This window comes from Carcharhinus amblyrhynchos, chromosome 5 (assembly GCF_965287045.1).
Source record: "Carcharhinus amblyrhynchos chromosome 5, sCarAmb.v2.hapA, whole genome shotgun sequence".
Classification (NCBI taxonomy): domain Eukaryota; kingdom Metazoa; phylum Chordata; class Chondrichthyes; order Carcharhiniformes; family Carcharhinidae; genus Carcharhinus; species Carcharhinus amblyrhynchos.
In genome coordinates, this window is record NC_137328.1 from 73,980,909 (window position 1) to 73,997,223 (window position 16,315).

Genomic DNA, 16,315 nt, shown 5'->3' on the forward strand with positions numbered 1-16,315 from the left:
CAAATAACAGAATTATGGGCAGCAGTGCAAAGATACTGCAGAAGCCTAAGAAGACTTTGTTCCAGCTTTAGATAGGTAAGGTCTGATCCAACCACAAGTTGATGGCAGACATGCAATTGGATAGCACTGCGACTGCCCTGGAGATCTAAGTGATGACAGTGAAGCACAGCTGAAATGTCAACGGTAGATTTTTGGAAGCTGATTCCATTCATAAAGGTAACATTGACAAGAGGTAACGTAAAGAATAAAGAAAAGAGACTCTGGGATGGAGGCTTAAGAAAACTAGAAATGACTGAGGACAGGAGAACTCTGCAGAATACCAATGGCTATATTGAGACAAGTAGTATGGAACAATTCAGCAGTGGCATATTGAGTTGAATAGCAAATTTGCAGCCAAGAATGGAATGTCAATCATAATGAAAACCTTGGAAAGGTCATAGCACAAGACAGGGTAACATGCCATCTTCAAGGATATAATCGACGGTTTGAACCTATAAGTTACTTTCTACGGACAGAGATAAAGATAATTGACATCTGAAAAAATAGCAGTTTTATTGTAGGATGTTGGGGTATGGTAACAAATTCTTTTACTACTAAGTAACTATTCTGTTTGTTTTTCGCTAACAAAGTGTTTGATTTTCAAGTAGCAAATAGATTATTTTGCTTGAATGGATTTATTCAGCCTTTTGGAGCTATGAAGTTGCAACCATCTTTCCATTTATGTTGTACATCAAACACCGCATCTTTTAACAGTAATTGATCTATTCTTATGTATTTTTCACCTGTGGTATAAAGTAGTGAAAAAGATTGCAAATGATTAATTTATAACTTTGAACGTAACTAACTTTAAATATAAAAGCGACTCAATTGCGCTCTGCTCAGGTTTCAAAACTTACCCTGTACAATACATTCTGTAAAACTACTAAAGGTATACTATAGCATGCAAGCATCAAACATGCACCAACTTTTTGCAACTCACCCTTTGCTTTTAGAGATCAGGCCAAGAGACTGGGCAAGGCGATGGATAAATGCCCTTTCTGTACTAGTCAATGAAGATGGAAATTCCATTTCTAGAAAAAAAACTGATTCGTTGTAGCTGCTGAAATTGTCAGTTATGTAATATTTTATCTAGTTTTCACAATGTGAAATTCTTTTGGTACATTGAAGCACAGCAAGAGACATTACCACAAACTGTTAAAACTCCAAACTTGCAATTAACAAAGAAACATTCCTTCCTTGGTCATTTTCATTAATGCATCCTAGATTTAAAAACATACTATTTTTAAATTAGACAGAAAATGCTGAAAACACTCAAGTCTGGCAGTATCTGTGAAGAGAGAAACAGTTAATGTTCCAGGTCATGACCTTGCATCAGAAACTCCATTTTTGTTTTGTCTACTTGTCTCACACACCTTACCTTTAAAAATCTGAACAGGCTGCTCTTGATTAAAAGACTACAAAACAAGATAAGAATCCATGGTGTTGGGGTGGTATATTAGCATGGATAGAGGACTGCTAGATACAGTAAAAAGTCTGACAACACCAGGTTTTAGTCCAACCGATTTATCTGATAGTAAACTCACAAGCTTTCGAGGGGATTCCCTCTTTGTCAGGTGAATGGAGAGTTCTGGCCTCGGACAGAGCATATAAAGCACAGACAGGGGACCCCCACTTCTTGCCTTCAGACAACCACACAACCTCAAACAGACCATTGTTCTCAGCAAACTACCCAGTCTTCAGGAGAACAGTGACCACAACACCACACAACCTTGCCACAGCAACCTCTGCAAGACATGCTGGATCATCGACATGGATACCATCATCACACGCGAGAATACCATCCACCAGGTACACGGTAAATACTCTTGCAACTCAGCCAACATTGTCTACCTGATACGTTGCAAGAAAGGATGTCCCGAAGCATGGTACGTTGGGGAGACCATGCAGACGCTACGACAACGGATGAATGAACATCGCTCGACAATCACCAGGCACTGTTCCCTTCCTGTTGGCGAACACTTCAGTGGTCACGGGCATTCAGCCTCTGACCTTCGGGTAAGCGTTCTCCAAGGCGGCCTTCACGACACACGACAGTGCAGAGTCGTTGAGCAGAGACTGATAGCCAAGTTCCACACACGAGGACGGTCTCAACAGGGATCTTGGGTTCATGTCACACTATCTGTAACTCCCGTGACTTGCCTGGGTTTGCAAAACCTCACTCACTGTGCTGTCTGGAGACAATACACATCTCTTTAACCTGTGATCAGTGCTCTTTCCACACACATTGTCAGCCACTTTAGGACTTGAACAGCAGGTTAGGTGTAAAGATTCGCATTCTAATCAGTAATCTCTAAACTGTCTGTGCTTTATATGCTCTGTCCGAGGCCAGAACTCTCCATTCACCTGACAAAGAGGGAGTCCCCTCGAAAGTTTGTGAGTTTACTATCAAGTAAATCGGTTGGACTAAAACCTGGTGTTGTCAGACTTTTTACTGTGTTTACCCCAGTCCAATGCTGACACATCCACATCATAACTGGTAGATGACAGCGAGTTGAGATGAGACAAACATTTTAGGATGGCAAACTAACTAATGGAATGACACAGGGATCTATGCCATGGCCACAATTATTTATAATGTGCATTAATGACTTGGATAAGAGAAACGAATGTAATGTTGCCAAGCTGTGGGTGATAGAAAAATAGGGGGAAGGCAAGTGGTGAGCATGACAAAGGATTGGTGTTAGAGGCCATATTAGCCACATGTGCAAATCCTGTCACAGCTGCTAAATCTCATGAGGGGTCAAAAACAGGACTTGTGCAAGCAAGTTTTCTGATTGCAATCTTCTTGGACCCTCCCAACGACATGATCAGGTTCAAGCCCAGGAAGGACACAAACCGGATTTGCATGAATTTGAAAGCATTTTCATATACTTGGTGTGGTTAACATCTCATCTTTAGCCCTCACTAAATCTTCCCACTGACCAGGCATAACATCACAACAGCGTGAATTACTATCACAATCCCACATATTTAAACTTTACGTAATAATCTGCTATGTGAGACCTTGTCGAAAGCCTCTTAAAAGTCTAAATAAACAACACCCACCGTTTCTCCCTGGTCAACACTATTAGTTACATCTTCAAAAAATTCTGGTACACTTGTCAAACATGATTCCCTCTTGTAAATTAATGTTAACTTTCTCTGATTATACAGCTGCTTTCCAAATGTTGTGCTACGATAATGGACTCCAGCAACTTCCCTAGTACCGGTGTTAGGTTCAGTGATCTATAGTTTCCTCTTTTCTCTTTACATCCCTTTTAGAAAAACAGGCTTACATTAGCTACACTCCAATCTGTCAAAACGATTCCAGAACCCAAAGAATTTTGGAAAACGACCACCATTAGATCTATTATTTCTAGGGACATTTCTAGATACTCTGGGATGAGGAGCATCAAGCCCTGGAGATTTAATCGCTTCAATCCCATTAATTTTCCCAAAAGCATTTTTCTACTTATACTGATTTCCTTCAGTTCCTCACTAAAACTTGTGTTCCTCAGAAATTCCAGTACATTATTCATGTCTCCCCTGTGAAGACAGAAGCAAAGTACAAATTTAGTTCCTCAGCCATTTCTTGTTCCCTGTTATGAATTTCCCCGTTTGACTGTAAGAGGCCGATATTAATTTTTATCAATTTTTTTTCCCTTTACATATCAAAAGAAACTTTTAGGGTTAATTTTTATGCTCCCCACTAGTTTACTTTTATACTCTATTTTCCCCTTCTTAATCAATCCCTTGGTCCACCTTTGCTGAGCTTTAAGCTGCTCCCAACCCTCAGGTCTATTGCTTTTTCTTGCTAATTTGTATGCTTCTTCCTTGAATCAAGTACTGTCTCTAATTTCCCTTGTAAGCCATGGTTTGGCTACAGTTTCCTTTCCACTTTTGCGCCAAATAGGATTAAACAACATTTGAGGTTCATCAATTAATCCCTTGAATGCCTGTCCACTGTCCTTCCTTTCAATGTTTCCCACTCCATCATTGCCAATCCATGCCTCATGCCATCATAGTTATCTTTACTGAGATTCAGGACCTGGTCTTAGAATCAACTATCTCACTATCTACCTGGGCAACATGGTAGCACAGTGGTTAGCATTGCTGCCTGACAGAGGCCAGAGACCCGGGTTCAATTCCTTGCTTGGGTCACTGTCTGTGTGGAGTCTGCATGTTCTCCCTACACCTGCATGTTTTTCCTCCAGGTATGCTGGTTTCTTATCACAATCTGAAAGCTGTGCATTGGCCATGCTAAATTCTCCCTCAGTGTACCCAAACAGGCACCGGTGTGTGGTGACTAAGGGATTTTCACAGTAACTTCATTGCAGTGTTAATCTAAGCCTACTTGGGACACTAATAAACAAACTTTAAACTTGATAAGGAATCCTATCATATTATTAACCTTTTCTGTTACCCATCAAAAACACAATCAAGACAAGCACAATTTGCACTTAACAAGTCCACGCTGGCTTTCCTTCAATAAACTATACTTGCCCAAATGAAATTAAAAAGAGATTTTCAGCAACAAATACACTGTCACTGTATGCACCTTTTTGATCACTGTAACGGAATCTCTCTAAGGCTATGTTCACGGCAATTTTAACTTCTTCATCAATCCGAATATCCTTAAATCCTTTGGCTTTAGAGGCAGCTTGGCTTGACTGGGCACTCCCAGGCCGTGGGGACACACTCGTAGGCCTTGACATACTGGATCTAAGGAAACAAGAATGATGTTGAAATTTTCTCAAGAAAAAATATTTCTAATTAATTCTACACAATATCAAAGAAGATAACTATTTAAAAATTACATATCCTGCCTGAATAATTGGATTGCATTTTTAATCAAATTCAATTGATATTTCACAAGTTTGAACCAACATGTTTCATTACTTTGAACATATACGTCTCCTAATTCTACATTCCTTATAAAGGATTACCAGTCGCACAAATAAGTTCAGTAGAACATAAAGCAAAAATTATCTTTAATGTTCAGAGGTCTCTTTCCCTGGCTGAAGAATCTAAAACTACAAAGCATTTTTGTTTTATTTTTTCATGGGACATTGGTGTTGCTGGCAATGCCAACATTTGCTTCCTATTTCTAATTGCCCTCAAGAATGTGCTAGTCAGCCGCTTTCCTGAACCACAGCAATCCATTTGGTGCAGGTACACCCAGTGCTAATAGGAAGGGGAATTCCACATCAAGTAGGCTTTTTTATTCCCTCATCACCTACCACCAGCTCAGTCAAGCAGGAATGTCTTTCAGAACTCAGCCAGCTTAATCAGTAATGGTGGTACTGAGTCACTCTTCAATAATGGACCCTCAAACAAATCATCATCAGTGCTTCTTCCAAGTGGGTTCAATATGGAGGAATACTGACTTGTCAGTTGGGGGAAGGTGGGAGGTGTGAATAAACAAGTTTCCTTGGCCATGTTTGACCTGATGCCATAAGATTTCACATTAAACAGAGTCAAATGTTAAGCACTCCTGGGACAACTCCCACCCTACCATATACCACTGGAATGCCATCTCCGGTGGGTCTGTCTTACCACTGAACTGGACACACCTAGGCATAATGAAGGTGGTGCTGAAGACAATGATTGTAAGGTAAGACTATGATAAGCTATTCCTTGACTATTCAGTGAGACAGCTCTCCCAATTTTGACACAAGCATCCCTCCCTCCCTCAACCTGCACCCCCCGATGTTATTAAGGAAGAACTTAGCATTCATAAGAACATAAATAGGAGCAGGAGAAGGCCATCTAGCCATTCGAGCCTGCCCTGCCATTCAATAAGATCATGGCTGATCTGTCGTGGCTCAGTTCCACCGTAGGGATTCTATGGAATCCCTACGGTGCAAAAAACAGTTACTTGGCTCATCAAGTCTGCACTGACTCACCAACAGAGCATCTTTCCCAAGCCTAATTCCCCCCCGCCCTAGCCCGATAACCTCTCACATTTACCTTGCTAATCCCCCGCCCTCACCTCCACATCATGGGACACCAGGGAGCAATTTAGCATGGCCAATAAATCTAACCTGAATATCTTTGGACTGTGGGAGGAAACCAGAGCACCCAGAGGAAACCCACACACATAGAAAGAATATGTGAATTCCACACAGTCACCCAAGGCTATAAGAGAACCTGAGTCCCTGGCACTGACAGGCAGCAGTGCTAACCTCTGTGACACCACGTGGCCTATAAGTCACTTATTAGTACAGAACTTGATTATTCCTGAAAAGCGACACATGCTGAAGCTTTTCATAGAACATAGAACACTACAGCACAAACAGGCCCTTCGGCCCACGAGTTGCGCCGATCACATCAACACCTATCTATAACCCCCAATCCCATAAAACCCCATATACATATTACCCCATTTTCCTATTACATTCATCAGGACAGACCCAAGAATGCCAAATTTCAAAGACAGCAGCAATCATACTGCATTAGGAAAGGGTGCTGATTAATTAACAAGTCAACTCTGATTGCACCATGACAATCCCTCAAACATTCTCCATAGCTGATCAGTGTGTGTGACACAAATGCAGCTATGATGGTGGTGATCGTAGGGTTGATGGAGAACATAAACAGCAGAAGGAAAGGTGACCCCAAAGGAAATATTATCCTGGCTGGATAGATTGTTTCATGAGGGATGGAATAGGATCGATGGAAAGGACGGGGAAAGTATGGAAACTTGGAAGGAATGCATGGGAAGACAATGGTGTGATAGGAGCAAATGAGACGATGTTTAGTGTGGCAGAACAGCAGGGACAACTATATGAAAAATTATTCATTTGAAAATATTTTGGCATTAAAACATGAAATTTTGCTTGATCTCAATAAAAAAATGGAAAAGCTGTCTGTCAGGTGATTCAAAGAATACATCAGTGTTAATTCTATAGAAGAACATGATAACAGTTTAGATCCTCTAGTTGCTACACAGTCTAACTCCAATGGGCATGTCACCACAAACTTAGAGCAATTATAATGTTGCTACAAAACCTGAATCCTAAACAAGGGCTTCGGCAAGGCATAAGTCTGCCAGTAAGGAAGCGGATGACAAATACTGATATTATCAGGCAGATTTCAAGGAAATTGAATGTTTATTCCTCAAATAATATTGAGCTTATGAAACGTAAACCTTCCTTTTCGATTCCAGAATAAACAGTTCCCAATTAGATTTTCAAATTCTATGACAATGAACAAGTCAAGGCAAGATGCATGACAATTTCTGGATCTCTTTTTACACATGGACAGTGTTATGTAGCTTTTTCCAGTGAAGGGTTTGAATTTTATTTAAGTCTTTGGTGAAAGAATACTAGAAATCCGATATTTAAAGAAGCACTATCACGATGAAGGCACTAACTTCACTATAAATATGGTAGTTTATATTTGTCTCTCCACATAGTGAGATGAACCTCTTTATAACATACCTTTAAAAATGTAGCCACAGGCACTAGCTCATTTTGTCGCTTAGAAATGATGTCTAAACGTGAAGCACCTTGTCCTTGTCCATTGGTTTCAAAGAGCACCCAATAAATATACTTAGCAAAGTCTAGGGCCTAGTCTTTGTATTGTAACTGAAAGGGCTTTCAAAAGTCTAGCTAATTGCTTGGAACACCAGATGAATTCACAGAACAGTTACGGCACAGAAGGAGGCCATTTAACTCATCAAGTCCATGCCGGTTCTTTGCAAATGGAACTAACCAGTTTTCCTCTACTCATCCCACTCTTTTGCCTCTTGCCTGAAGACCTTCAAATTTTTTTTCAAATTATCATCCATTCTCTTTTGAAGCCATGATTTTTTCTGTCACACACTCTCAAACAGTGCATTCGAGACCTTATGAAAAACGTTTCTCTTCATGTCACCATTGCTTCTTGGGCCAATCATCTTAAAATTGGTTTACCCTGGTTCTCAATCATCTGCCAACAGGAACAGTTTCTCCCCCACCTACTCTATCCAGACTCATCATTTTGAACACCTCTGTTGAATCTCCTTTTAATCTTCTCTCCCTCCAAAAATGAAATACCACACATTTCTCTGCATTAAATTTCATCTGCCATTTGCCCACCATTCCACGTGCCAGTCTACATCCTTTTGAAGTATGTCACTATCTCCTCACAGTTCACAATAATTATAAGCTTTTGTGTCAGCCAAAAATTTTGAAGTTGTGCACTATACATCCAAGTCTAGGTGATGAATACATTATCAGATGTCCTAACACCAAGCTTTGCCCCAGTCCAAACAGAATTAAATAGTATTCACAAAGATGTCACAATGTGCTTCTGAGAACCAAAAAGGACACTCTGTGATCACAAATTATCTTCTTTAAAATGATTAGGCAATTAACACTTCAGACCACTATTGAGTGGACCAAATGTTTACCCCTTTCCCAAACAGTTCTGAGAGTTGTAAAGATCTGCTGCAGTTAGAACATAGAACATTATAGCACAGAAACAGGCCTTTTAGCCTTTCTTGGCTGTGCCAAACCATTTTTCTGCCTAGTCCCACTGACCTGCACTTGGACCATATCCCTCCACATTCCTCTCATCCATGTACCTGTCCAAGTTTTTCTTAAATGTTAAAAGTGAGCCCGCATTCACCATTTCATCTGGCAGCTCATTCCACACTCCCATCACTCTCTGTGCGAAGAAGCCACCCATCTACAGTTAAGGATAGGGTACAGGTAAGGGAAGAGGCTGAGGATGTCCCAAGTGGTGGCGTTACGGCAAATAGCGTCCAGAAGAAGGCTGGGATGAAAGCGCTTTATCTGAATGCACGAAGCATTCGGAATAAAGTGGATGAGCTGGTGGCGCAGATCGACACAAATGGATACTATCTGGTGGCCATTACAGAGACGTGGCTGCAAGGTGACAGGGACTGGGAGATGAATGTACAGGGCTATCAAGTGTTTAGGAAGGATAGGCAGGAGGAAAGAGGGGGTGGCGTAGCTCTGCTGATTAAGGATAGCATCAAGGTGGTAGCAAGGGATGATATCGGAGCCAAAGAGCAGAAAGTGGAATCGTTGTGGGTGGAGATTAGGAACAGCAAAGGGAGGAAGACGCTGGTGGGTGTCGTCTATAGGCCCCCGAATAATGATCTGGAGATGGGGCGGGCTGTTAACGCGCAAATAAGTGCGGCGTGCAGGAATGGGACGGCAGTAGTTATGGGGGATTTCAATCTGCATATTGATTGGTCCACCCATGTTGGACGTGGGGGGCTCGAGGAAGAGTTCTTGGAATGCTGCCGGGATAGTTTCCTGGAACAGTGTGTGTTGGAGCCAACGAGGGAGCGAGCTATCTTGGATCTGGTGCTATGTAATGAGGCGGGTAGAATTAGGGACCTTGCGGTGAAGGATCCTCTTGGAGAGAGTGATCATTGTATGGTGGAGTTTCTGGTGCAGATGGAGGAGGAGAAAGTGGGTTCCCGGACACGCGTCCTTTGTTTAAATAGAGGGGAGTATGGTAGGATGAGAGAAGAATTGGCGAATGTGGACTGGGGGAGCGCGTTGGAAGGTAGGTCTGCTGAGGAGCAGTGGAGGATCTTTAAGGAGATCTTTCTTGGTGCTCAGCAGAAATTTATTCCAATGGTTAAAAAGGACAGTAGGAAGAGAGGTAATAAGCCGTGGATAACGAAGGAGGTGAAGGAAAGTGTTACATTAAAAGCAGAGGAATTTAGAGTAGCTAAGAGCAGTGGGCGAGAAGAGGATTGGGAAAGGTTCAAATGTCAACAAAGATTGACAAAAAAGTTGATAAAGGAGGGTAGAAGAAGCTATGAAGCTGGGCTAGCGCTTAATATAAAAAAGGATAGCAAGAGTTTTTATAAATATATAAAAAGGAAGAGGCTGGCTAGGGTGAACGTTGGTCCCTTAGAGGATGAGAAAGGGGACCTAGTGGTAGGGGATGGGGATATGGCTAAGCTCTTGAATAACTTTTTTGTTTCTGTCTTCACGGAGGAGGACGTGAATAATTTGCCAGGTGTTAGCGATGGAAAGGTGGTAGGACTGGAGGGTCTTAATGACAATTACTGTTACTAGAGAGGTGGTGCGCGACAGACTGGAGGGGCTGATTGTGGACAAGTCCCCACGACCGGATGGAATGCATCCGAGGGTTCTGAAAGAAATGGCGGAGGTGATAGTGGATGCCTTGGTGGTTATTTTCCAGACGTCGCTGGATTCCGGGGAAGTGCCGGAAGATTGGAAAACGGCTAATGTTACGCCGTTGTTTAAGAAGGGTGCCAGGCAAAAGGCGGGGAATTATAGGCCGGTTAGTTTAACGTCTGTGGTAGGTAAAATGTTAGAATCCGTCATTAAGGAGGAAATTGCGAGGCATCTTGAAGGGAATTGCTTGATAGAGCAGACGCAACACGGTTTCATTAAAGGGAAGTCGTGTCTGACAAATTTACTGGAGTTCTATGAGGATGTGTCTAGGGCGGTGGATAGAGGAGAGCTGGTGGATGTGGTCTTTCTGGATTTTCAGAAGGCGTTTGATAAGGTACCTCACAAGAGGTTACTGCAGAAGGTCAGAGGACATGGAGTTGGGGGTAGGGTGTTAGCGTGGATAGAGGATTGGTTGTCAAATAGGAGGCAGAGAGTGGGGGTCAATGGGTGCTATTCGGATTGGCGGTTGGTGACTAGTGGGGTGCCCCAGGGGTCGGTGCTGGGGCCTCAGCTATTTACCATTTATATAGATGATCTGGAGGAGGGAACCGAGTGCAGGGTGTCAAAATTTGCTGATGACACCAAGATTGGGGGAAAGGCAAATTGTGCGGAGGGTGTGGAGAGTCTGCAGAAGGATCTAGATAGGCTGGGCGAATGGGCCAGGAAATGGCAAATGGAATTTAATGTTGGCAAGCGTGAGGTGGTCCACTTTGGTAGGAAGAATGGTAGGAAGGACTATTACTTACGTGGCGAAAAACTGCAGCAGGCGACGGTGCAGAGGGATCTCGGGGTCCTTGTGCACGAGTCGCAAAAACCCAGCCTGCAGGTGCAGCAGGTGGTCAGGAAGGCGAATGGGATGCTGGCCTTCATAGCGAGGGGGATTGAATATAAAAGTAGGGAGGTCTTGCTGCAGCTGTATAGGGCACTGGTGAGGCCGCAGCTGGAGTACTGTGTGCAGTTTTGGTCGCCGCACCTGCGCAAGGATATTTTGGCCTTGGAGGGAGTGCAGAGGAGGTTTACTAGGCTGATGCCGGCGTTGAGGGGGTTGAGCGATGAGGAGAGGCTGAATAAACTAGGCTTGTACTCGTTAGAGTTTAGAAGAATGAGGGGAGATCTCATTGAGACGTATAAGATGATGAATGGGATGGATAGGATAGAGGTGGAGAGACTCTTCCCGCTCAAAAAAGACAGTAGGACCAGGGGGCACAGCCTCAAGATAAAGGGGCGGCGGTTTAGAACGGAGTTGAGGAGGAACTTCTTCACTCAAAGGGTGGTGAATCTCTGGAATTCTCTGCCCGTTGAAGTGGTGGAGGCTGCCTCGCTAAATATTTTCAAGAAGCGGGTTGATGGGTTTTTGATAAGAGAGGGGATTAAGGGTTATGGGGAGAGGGCGGGAAAGTGGAACTGAGCCACGACAGATCAGCCATGATCTTATTGAATGGCGGGGCAGGCTCGAAGGGCCAGATGGCCTACTCCTGCTCCTATTTCTTATGTTCTTATGTTCTTAATATTCCCTTTAAACTTTTCCCCCTTCACCCATATCGTCTAGTTTTTTTTCTCCCCTAGCCTCAGTGGAAAAAACCTGCTTACATTCACTCTATCTATACCCATCATAATTTTACACACCTCTATCAAATCTCCCCTCATTCTTCTACGCTTCAGGGAATAAGGTCCTAACCTATTCAACCTTTCTCTGTAACTCAGTTTCTCAAGTCCTGGCAACATCATAAGAACATAAGAAATAGGGGCAGGAGTAGGCCATCTGGCCCTTCGAGCCTGCCCCGCCATTCAATAAGATCATGGCTGATCTGTCGTGGCTCAGTTCCACTTTCCCGCCCTCTCCCCATAACCCTTAATCCCCTCTCTTATCAAAAACCCATCAACCCGCTTCTTGAAAATATTTAGCGAGGCAGCCTCCACCACTTCAACGGGTAGAGAATTCCAGAGATTCACCACCCTTTGAGTGAAGAAATTCCTCCTCAACTCCGTTCTAAAACGCCCCCCCCTTTATCTTGAGGCTGTGCCCCCTAGTCCTACTGTCCCCTTTGAGCGGGAAGAGTCTCTCCACCTCTATCCTATCCATCCCATTCATCATCTTATACGTCTCAATGAGATCTCCCCTCATTCTTCTAAACTCCAACGAGTACAAGCCTAGTTTATTCAGCCTCTCCTCATAGCTCAACCCCCTCAACTCCGGTATCAGCCTAGTAAACCTCCTCTGCACTCCCTCCAAGGCCAAAATATCTTTGCGCAGGTGCGGCGCCCAAAACTGCACACAGTACTCCAGCTGCGACCTCACCAATGCCCTATACAGCTGCAGCAAGACCTCCCTACTTTTATATTCAATCCCCTTCGCTATGAAGGCCAGCATCCCATTAGCCTTCCTGACCACCTGCTGCACCTGCAAGCTGGGTTTTTGCGACTCATGCACAAAGACCCCGAGGTCCCTCTGCACCGTCGCCTGCTGCAGTTTTTCGCCACGTAAGTAATAGTCCTTCCTACCATTCTTCCTACCAAAGTGGACCACCTCACGCTTGCCAACATTAAATTCCATTTGCCAGTTCCTGGCCCATTCGCCCAGCCTATCTAGATCCTTCTGCAGACTCTCCACACCCTCCGCACAATTTGCCGTTCCCCAATCTTGGTGTCATCAGCAAATTTCGACACCCTACACTCGGTTCCCTCCTCCAGATCATCTATATAAATGGTAAAAAGCTGAGGCCCCAGCACCGACCCCTGGGGCACTCCACTAGTCACCATCCGCCAATCCGAATAGCACCCGTTGACCCCCACTCTCTGCCTCCTATTTGACAACCAATTCTCTATCCACGCTAACACCCTACCCCCAACTCCATGTTACTCGACCTTCTGCAATAACCTCTTGTGAGGTACTTTGTCAAACGCCTTCTGAAAATCCAGAAAGACCACATCCACCGGCTCTCCTCTATCCACCGCCCTAGACACATCCTCATAGAACTCCAGTAAATTTGTTAGACACGACTTCCCTTTAATGAAACTGTGCTGTGTCTGCTCTATCAAGCAATTCCCTTCAAGATGCCTCGCTATTTCCTCCTTAATGACGGATTCTAACATTTTACCTACAACAGACGTTAAACTAACCGGCCTATAATTCCCTGCCTTTTGCCTGGCACCCTTCTTAAACAACGGCGTAACATTAGCCATTTTCCAATCTTCCGGCACTTCCCCGGAATCCAGTGACGTCTGGAAAATAACCACCAATGCATCCACTATAACCTCCGCCATTTCTTTCAGAACCCTCGGATGCATTCCATCCGGTCGTGGGGACTTGTCCACAATCAGCCCCTCCAGTCTGTCGAGCACCACCTCTCTAGTAACAGTAATGTCATTAAGACCCTCCAGTCCTACCACCTTTCCATCGCTAACACCCGGCAAATTATTCACGTCCTCCTCCGTGAAGACAGAAACAAAAAAGTTATTCAATACCTTCGCCATATCCCCATCCCCTACCACTAGGTCCCCTTTCTCATCCTCTAAAGGACCAACGTTCACCCTAGCCAGCCTCTTCCTTTTTATACATTTATAAAAACTCTTGCTATCCTTTTTTATATTAAGCGCTAGCCCAGCTTCATAGTTTCTCCTACCCTCCTTTATCAACTTCTTTGTCAATCTTTGTTGGCATTTAAACCTCTCCCAATCCTCTTCTCGCCCACTACTCTTAGCTACTCTAAATTCCTCCGCTTTTAATTTAACACTTTCCTTCACCTCCTTCGTTATCCACGGCTTATTACCTCTCCTCCTACAGTCCTTTTTGACCATCGGAATAAATTTCTGCTGAGCACCAAGAAAGATCTCCTTAAAGATCCTCCACTGCTCCTCAGCAGACCCTCCCTCCAATGCACTCCCCCAGTCCACATTCGCCAATTCTTCTCTCATCCTACCGTACTCCCCTCTATTCAAACAAAGGACGCGTGTCCGGGAACCCACTTTCTCCTCCTCCATCTGCACCAGAAACTCCACCATACAATGATCACTCTCTCCAAGAGGATCCTTCACCGCAAGGTCCTAATTCTACCCGCCTCATTACATAGCACCAGATCCAAGATACCTTGCTCCCTCGTCGGCTCCAACACACACTGTTCAAGGAAATTATCCTTGTAAACCTTCTCTGCACTCTTTCAATCTTATTAATATCCTTCCTGTAATTAGGTGACCAAAACGGCACACAATACTCCAAATTCGGCCTCACCAATGTCTTATACAACCTCAAGAAGCTTGACACTACACAGGGAAGCAGCCCGATTGACTTGCACCCTCCATCCACAATCATTCACACTCTCCACACAGACATACAGTGCCAACAGTGTAGACCATCCACAAGATGCACTGCAGGAACTCACCAGCACTCCTTAGACAGCACCTCCAAACCCATGCCCATTACTATCTAGAAGGATAAGGGCAACAGACACCTGCGAACACCACCACCCAGAATTTCTCCTCCAAGCCGCTCACCATCCAGACTTGGAAAGATATCAACATTCCATCACCGGCACTGTGTCAAAATTCTGGAACCACGGTATACCTATACGACATGGACTGCCGTGGTTCTAGAAGGCAGCTCAGCACCACCTTCTCAAAGGCAATTAAGAATGGGCAATAAATGCTGGCCTCACTAGCAATGCCCACATCCCATGAATTAATAAAAACGTCAAGAAGCCAATTTGTATTGGCATTCAAAAAACACTTTGTCTGGAAGTTCTAATTTGGTATCTCGGTATATTCACATTAGTCAATATGAAATCATGATGCTGCATACTTCAGAGGAGCTAGAGACTTAAAACTTCAAAAGAAGAAATTTACATGTCTGCTGGAGAACCTACCCACCACTGTTGAGAGATTTCACTTTCAGAACCTTGACCTTAGTTCTGTTGTTATATCCCAACTCTGGTGTCACAACAGCTGCTTTGTTATGGTGTAAATGCTCAACATTAATAAATAAACGTATTCTCAATTACTGATCCTGAAATTGGATCACTTCAAACCCAAACGGAACAGGACAAACCTCATTTTAAGTCAGTGGATGTGTCACTGTGGATGTGTATATAGCGTTAAGGACTATATACAAATGCAACCTGATGAGACTTTGGGTCTTGTCAGTAACGTTAAAAGGTGCCACACTTTATGGCGTTCCATGTACAATATGTGTACAAAATATCAAGGTGGAAGAGAACAAAAACCGTACCCCTGCCCCAAAATTTAACCCTGAAGAGAGGTCAGGGGTTAGGGGCAACAGCCCCGCAGGTGAGCACTGGATAAGTAAACCAGGAGCGGCTGGAGAAGACTGGCTGCCAACGGAGGCCGCGCCGCTCGGCCGTCCTTCCTGGCAGCCCCCACACAGATGTCCCCTCGGCATCATGGGCTAAACACCAAGGAGCCGCCAAGGTTTCGGTCACGAATCCATCAACCCATGCCGTCTGACTGAGAGAGAGAAAAGACAGCAACTGCACCCAGCCCCGCTCACCTGCCGCATTCACCCGGCCCCCGGCTGGTCCGGCCACGCATGCTCACTCCCTACGCGAGAGAGCGCCGCCCACTGACTCCCTCAGTCACGTGACGGGAGGAAGTTTACCGGCTGCCGGCTCGAGCTCCTATTTGAGCTCTCTGTTGCTGCAGGTAAAACAGAGGAAAAGGATGGCAATGCTACTAGAAACAACCGGGCACAAACAAAAATACTGCGGCTATTAGAAATAAAAATAGAAAATGCTGGAAACAAATACTCGCCAGCATCTGTGGAGAGAGAGTTAAAGATTCAAACTTTAACCGAGGGAAGATAGAAATGTTTTAGGTTTTGAACAAGTGGGGTGATAAAAAGCAAAAGGAAACGTAGGGTCACCAAACCTGGCTGGCTAGATTCTGGGAGGTGTTACACACCATCATCTGTTTCTCCCAGACTCCTGCCAATTTGAGGGCTTCAAATCCAAGGCCTGCCCCAGGCACTCAATCACGATAGCTCAGGCTGAGCCTCTCTTCTGTCTTACAAGCGCACCGGGAATGGCTGCCCTTTTGGCAAGAACTAACCCTGCAGTGCTCCTCACCTGCATTCCTTCTGTCTCAAGAGAATTCTTAAA

General features: G+C 44.2%; 1 protein-coding gene across 6 annotated transcripts in view; it reads right to left on the reverse strand.

Annotated features, from left to right (window-relative positions):
• ythdc2 (YTH domain containing 2) overlaps positions 1-15,806 on the reverse strand; it is a 102,895-nt gene extending 87,089 nt beyond the window's left edge. For 3 of the 6 annotated variants that reach the window (XM_080188999.1, XM_080188997.1, XM_080188996.1), the window contains exons 1-3: positions 15,709-15,803; positions 4,598-4,761; positions 980-1,070 (exon numbers count right to left, since the gene is read on the reverse strand). In XM_080188999.1, coding sequence (XP_080045125.1) covers positions 980-1,070; positions 4,598-4,761; positions 15,709-15,749 — 296 coding nt within the window. In that variant the 5' untranslated portion in view covers positions 15,750-15,803. Of the gene's footprint in view, positions 1-979; positions 1,071-4,597; positions 4,762-15,708 lie in introns of all 6 variants that reach the window. The other 3 variants (XM_080188995.1, XM_080189000.1, XM_080189001.1) reach the window with 3 other exon arrangements.
• Between the last annotated feature and the right edge of the window lie 509 nt (positions 15,807-16,315).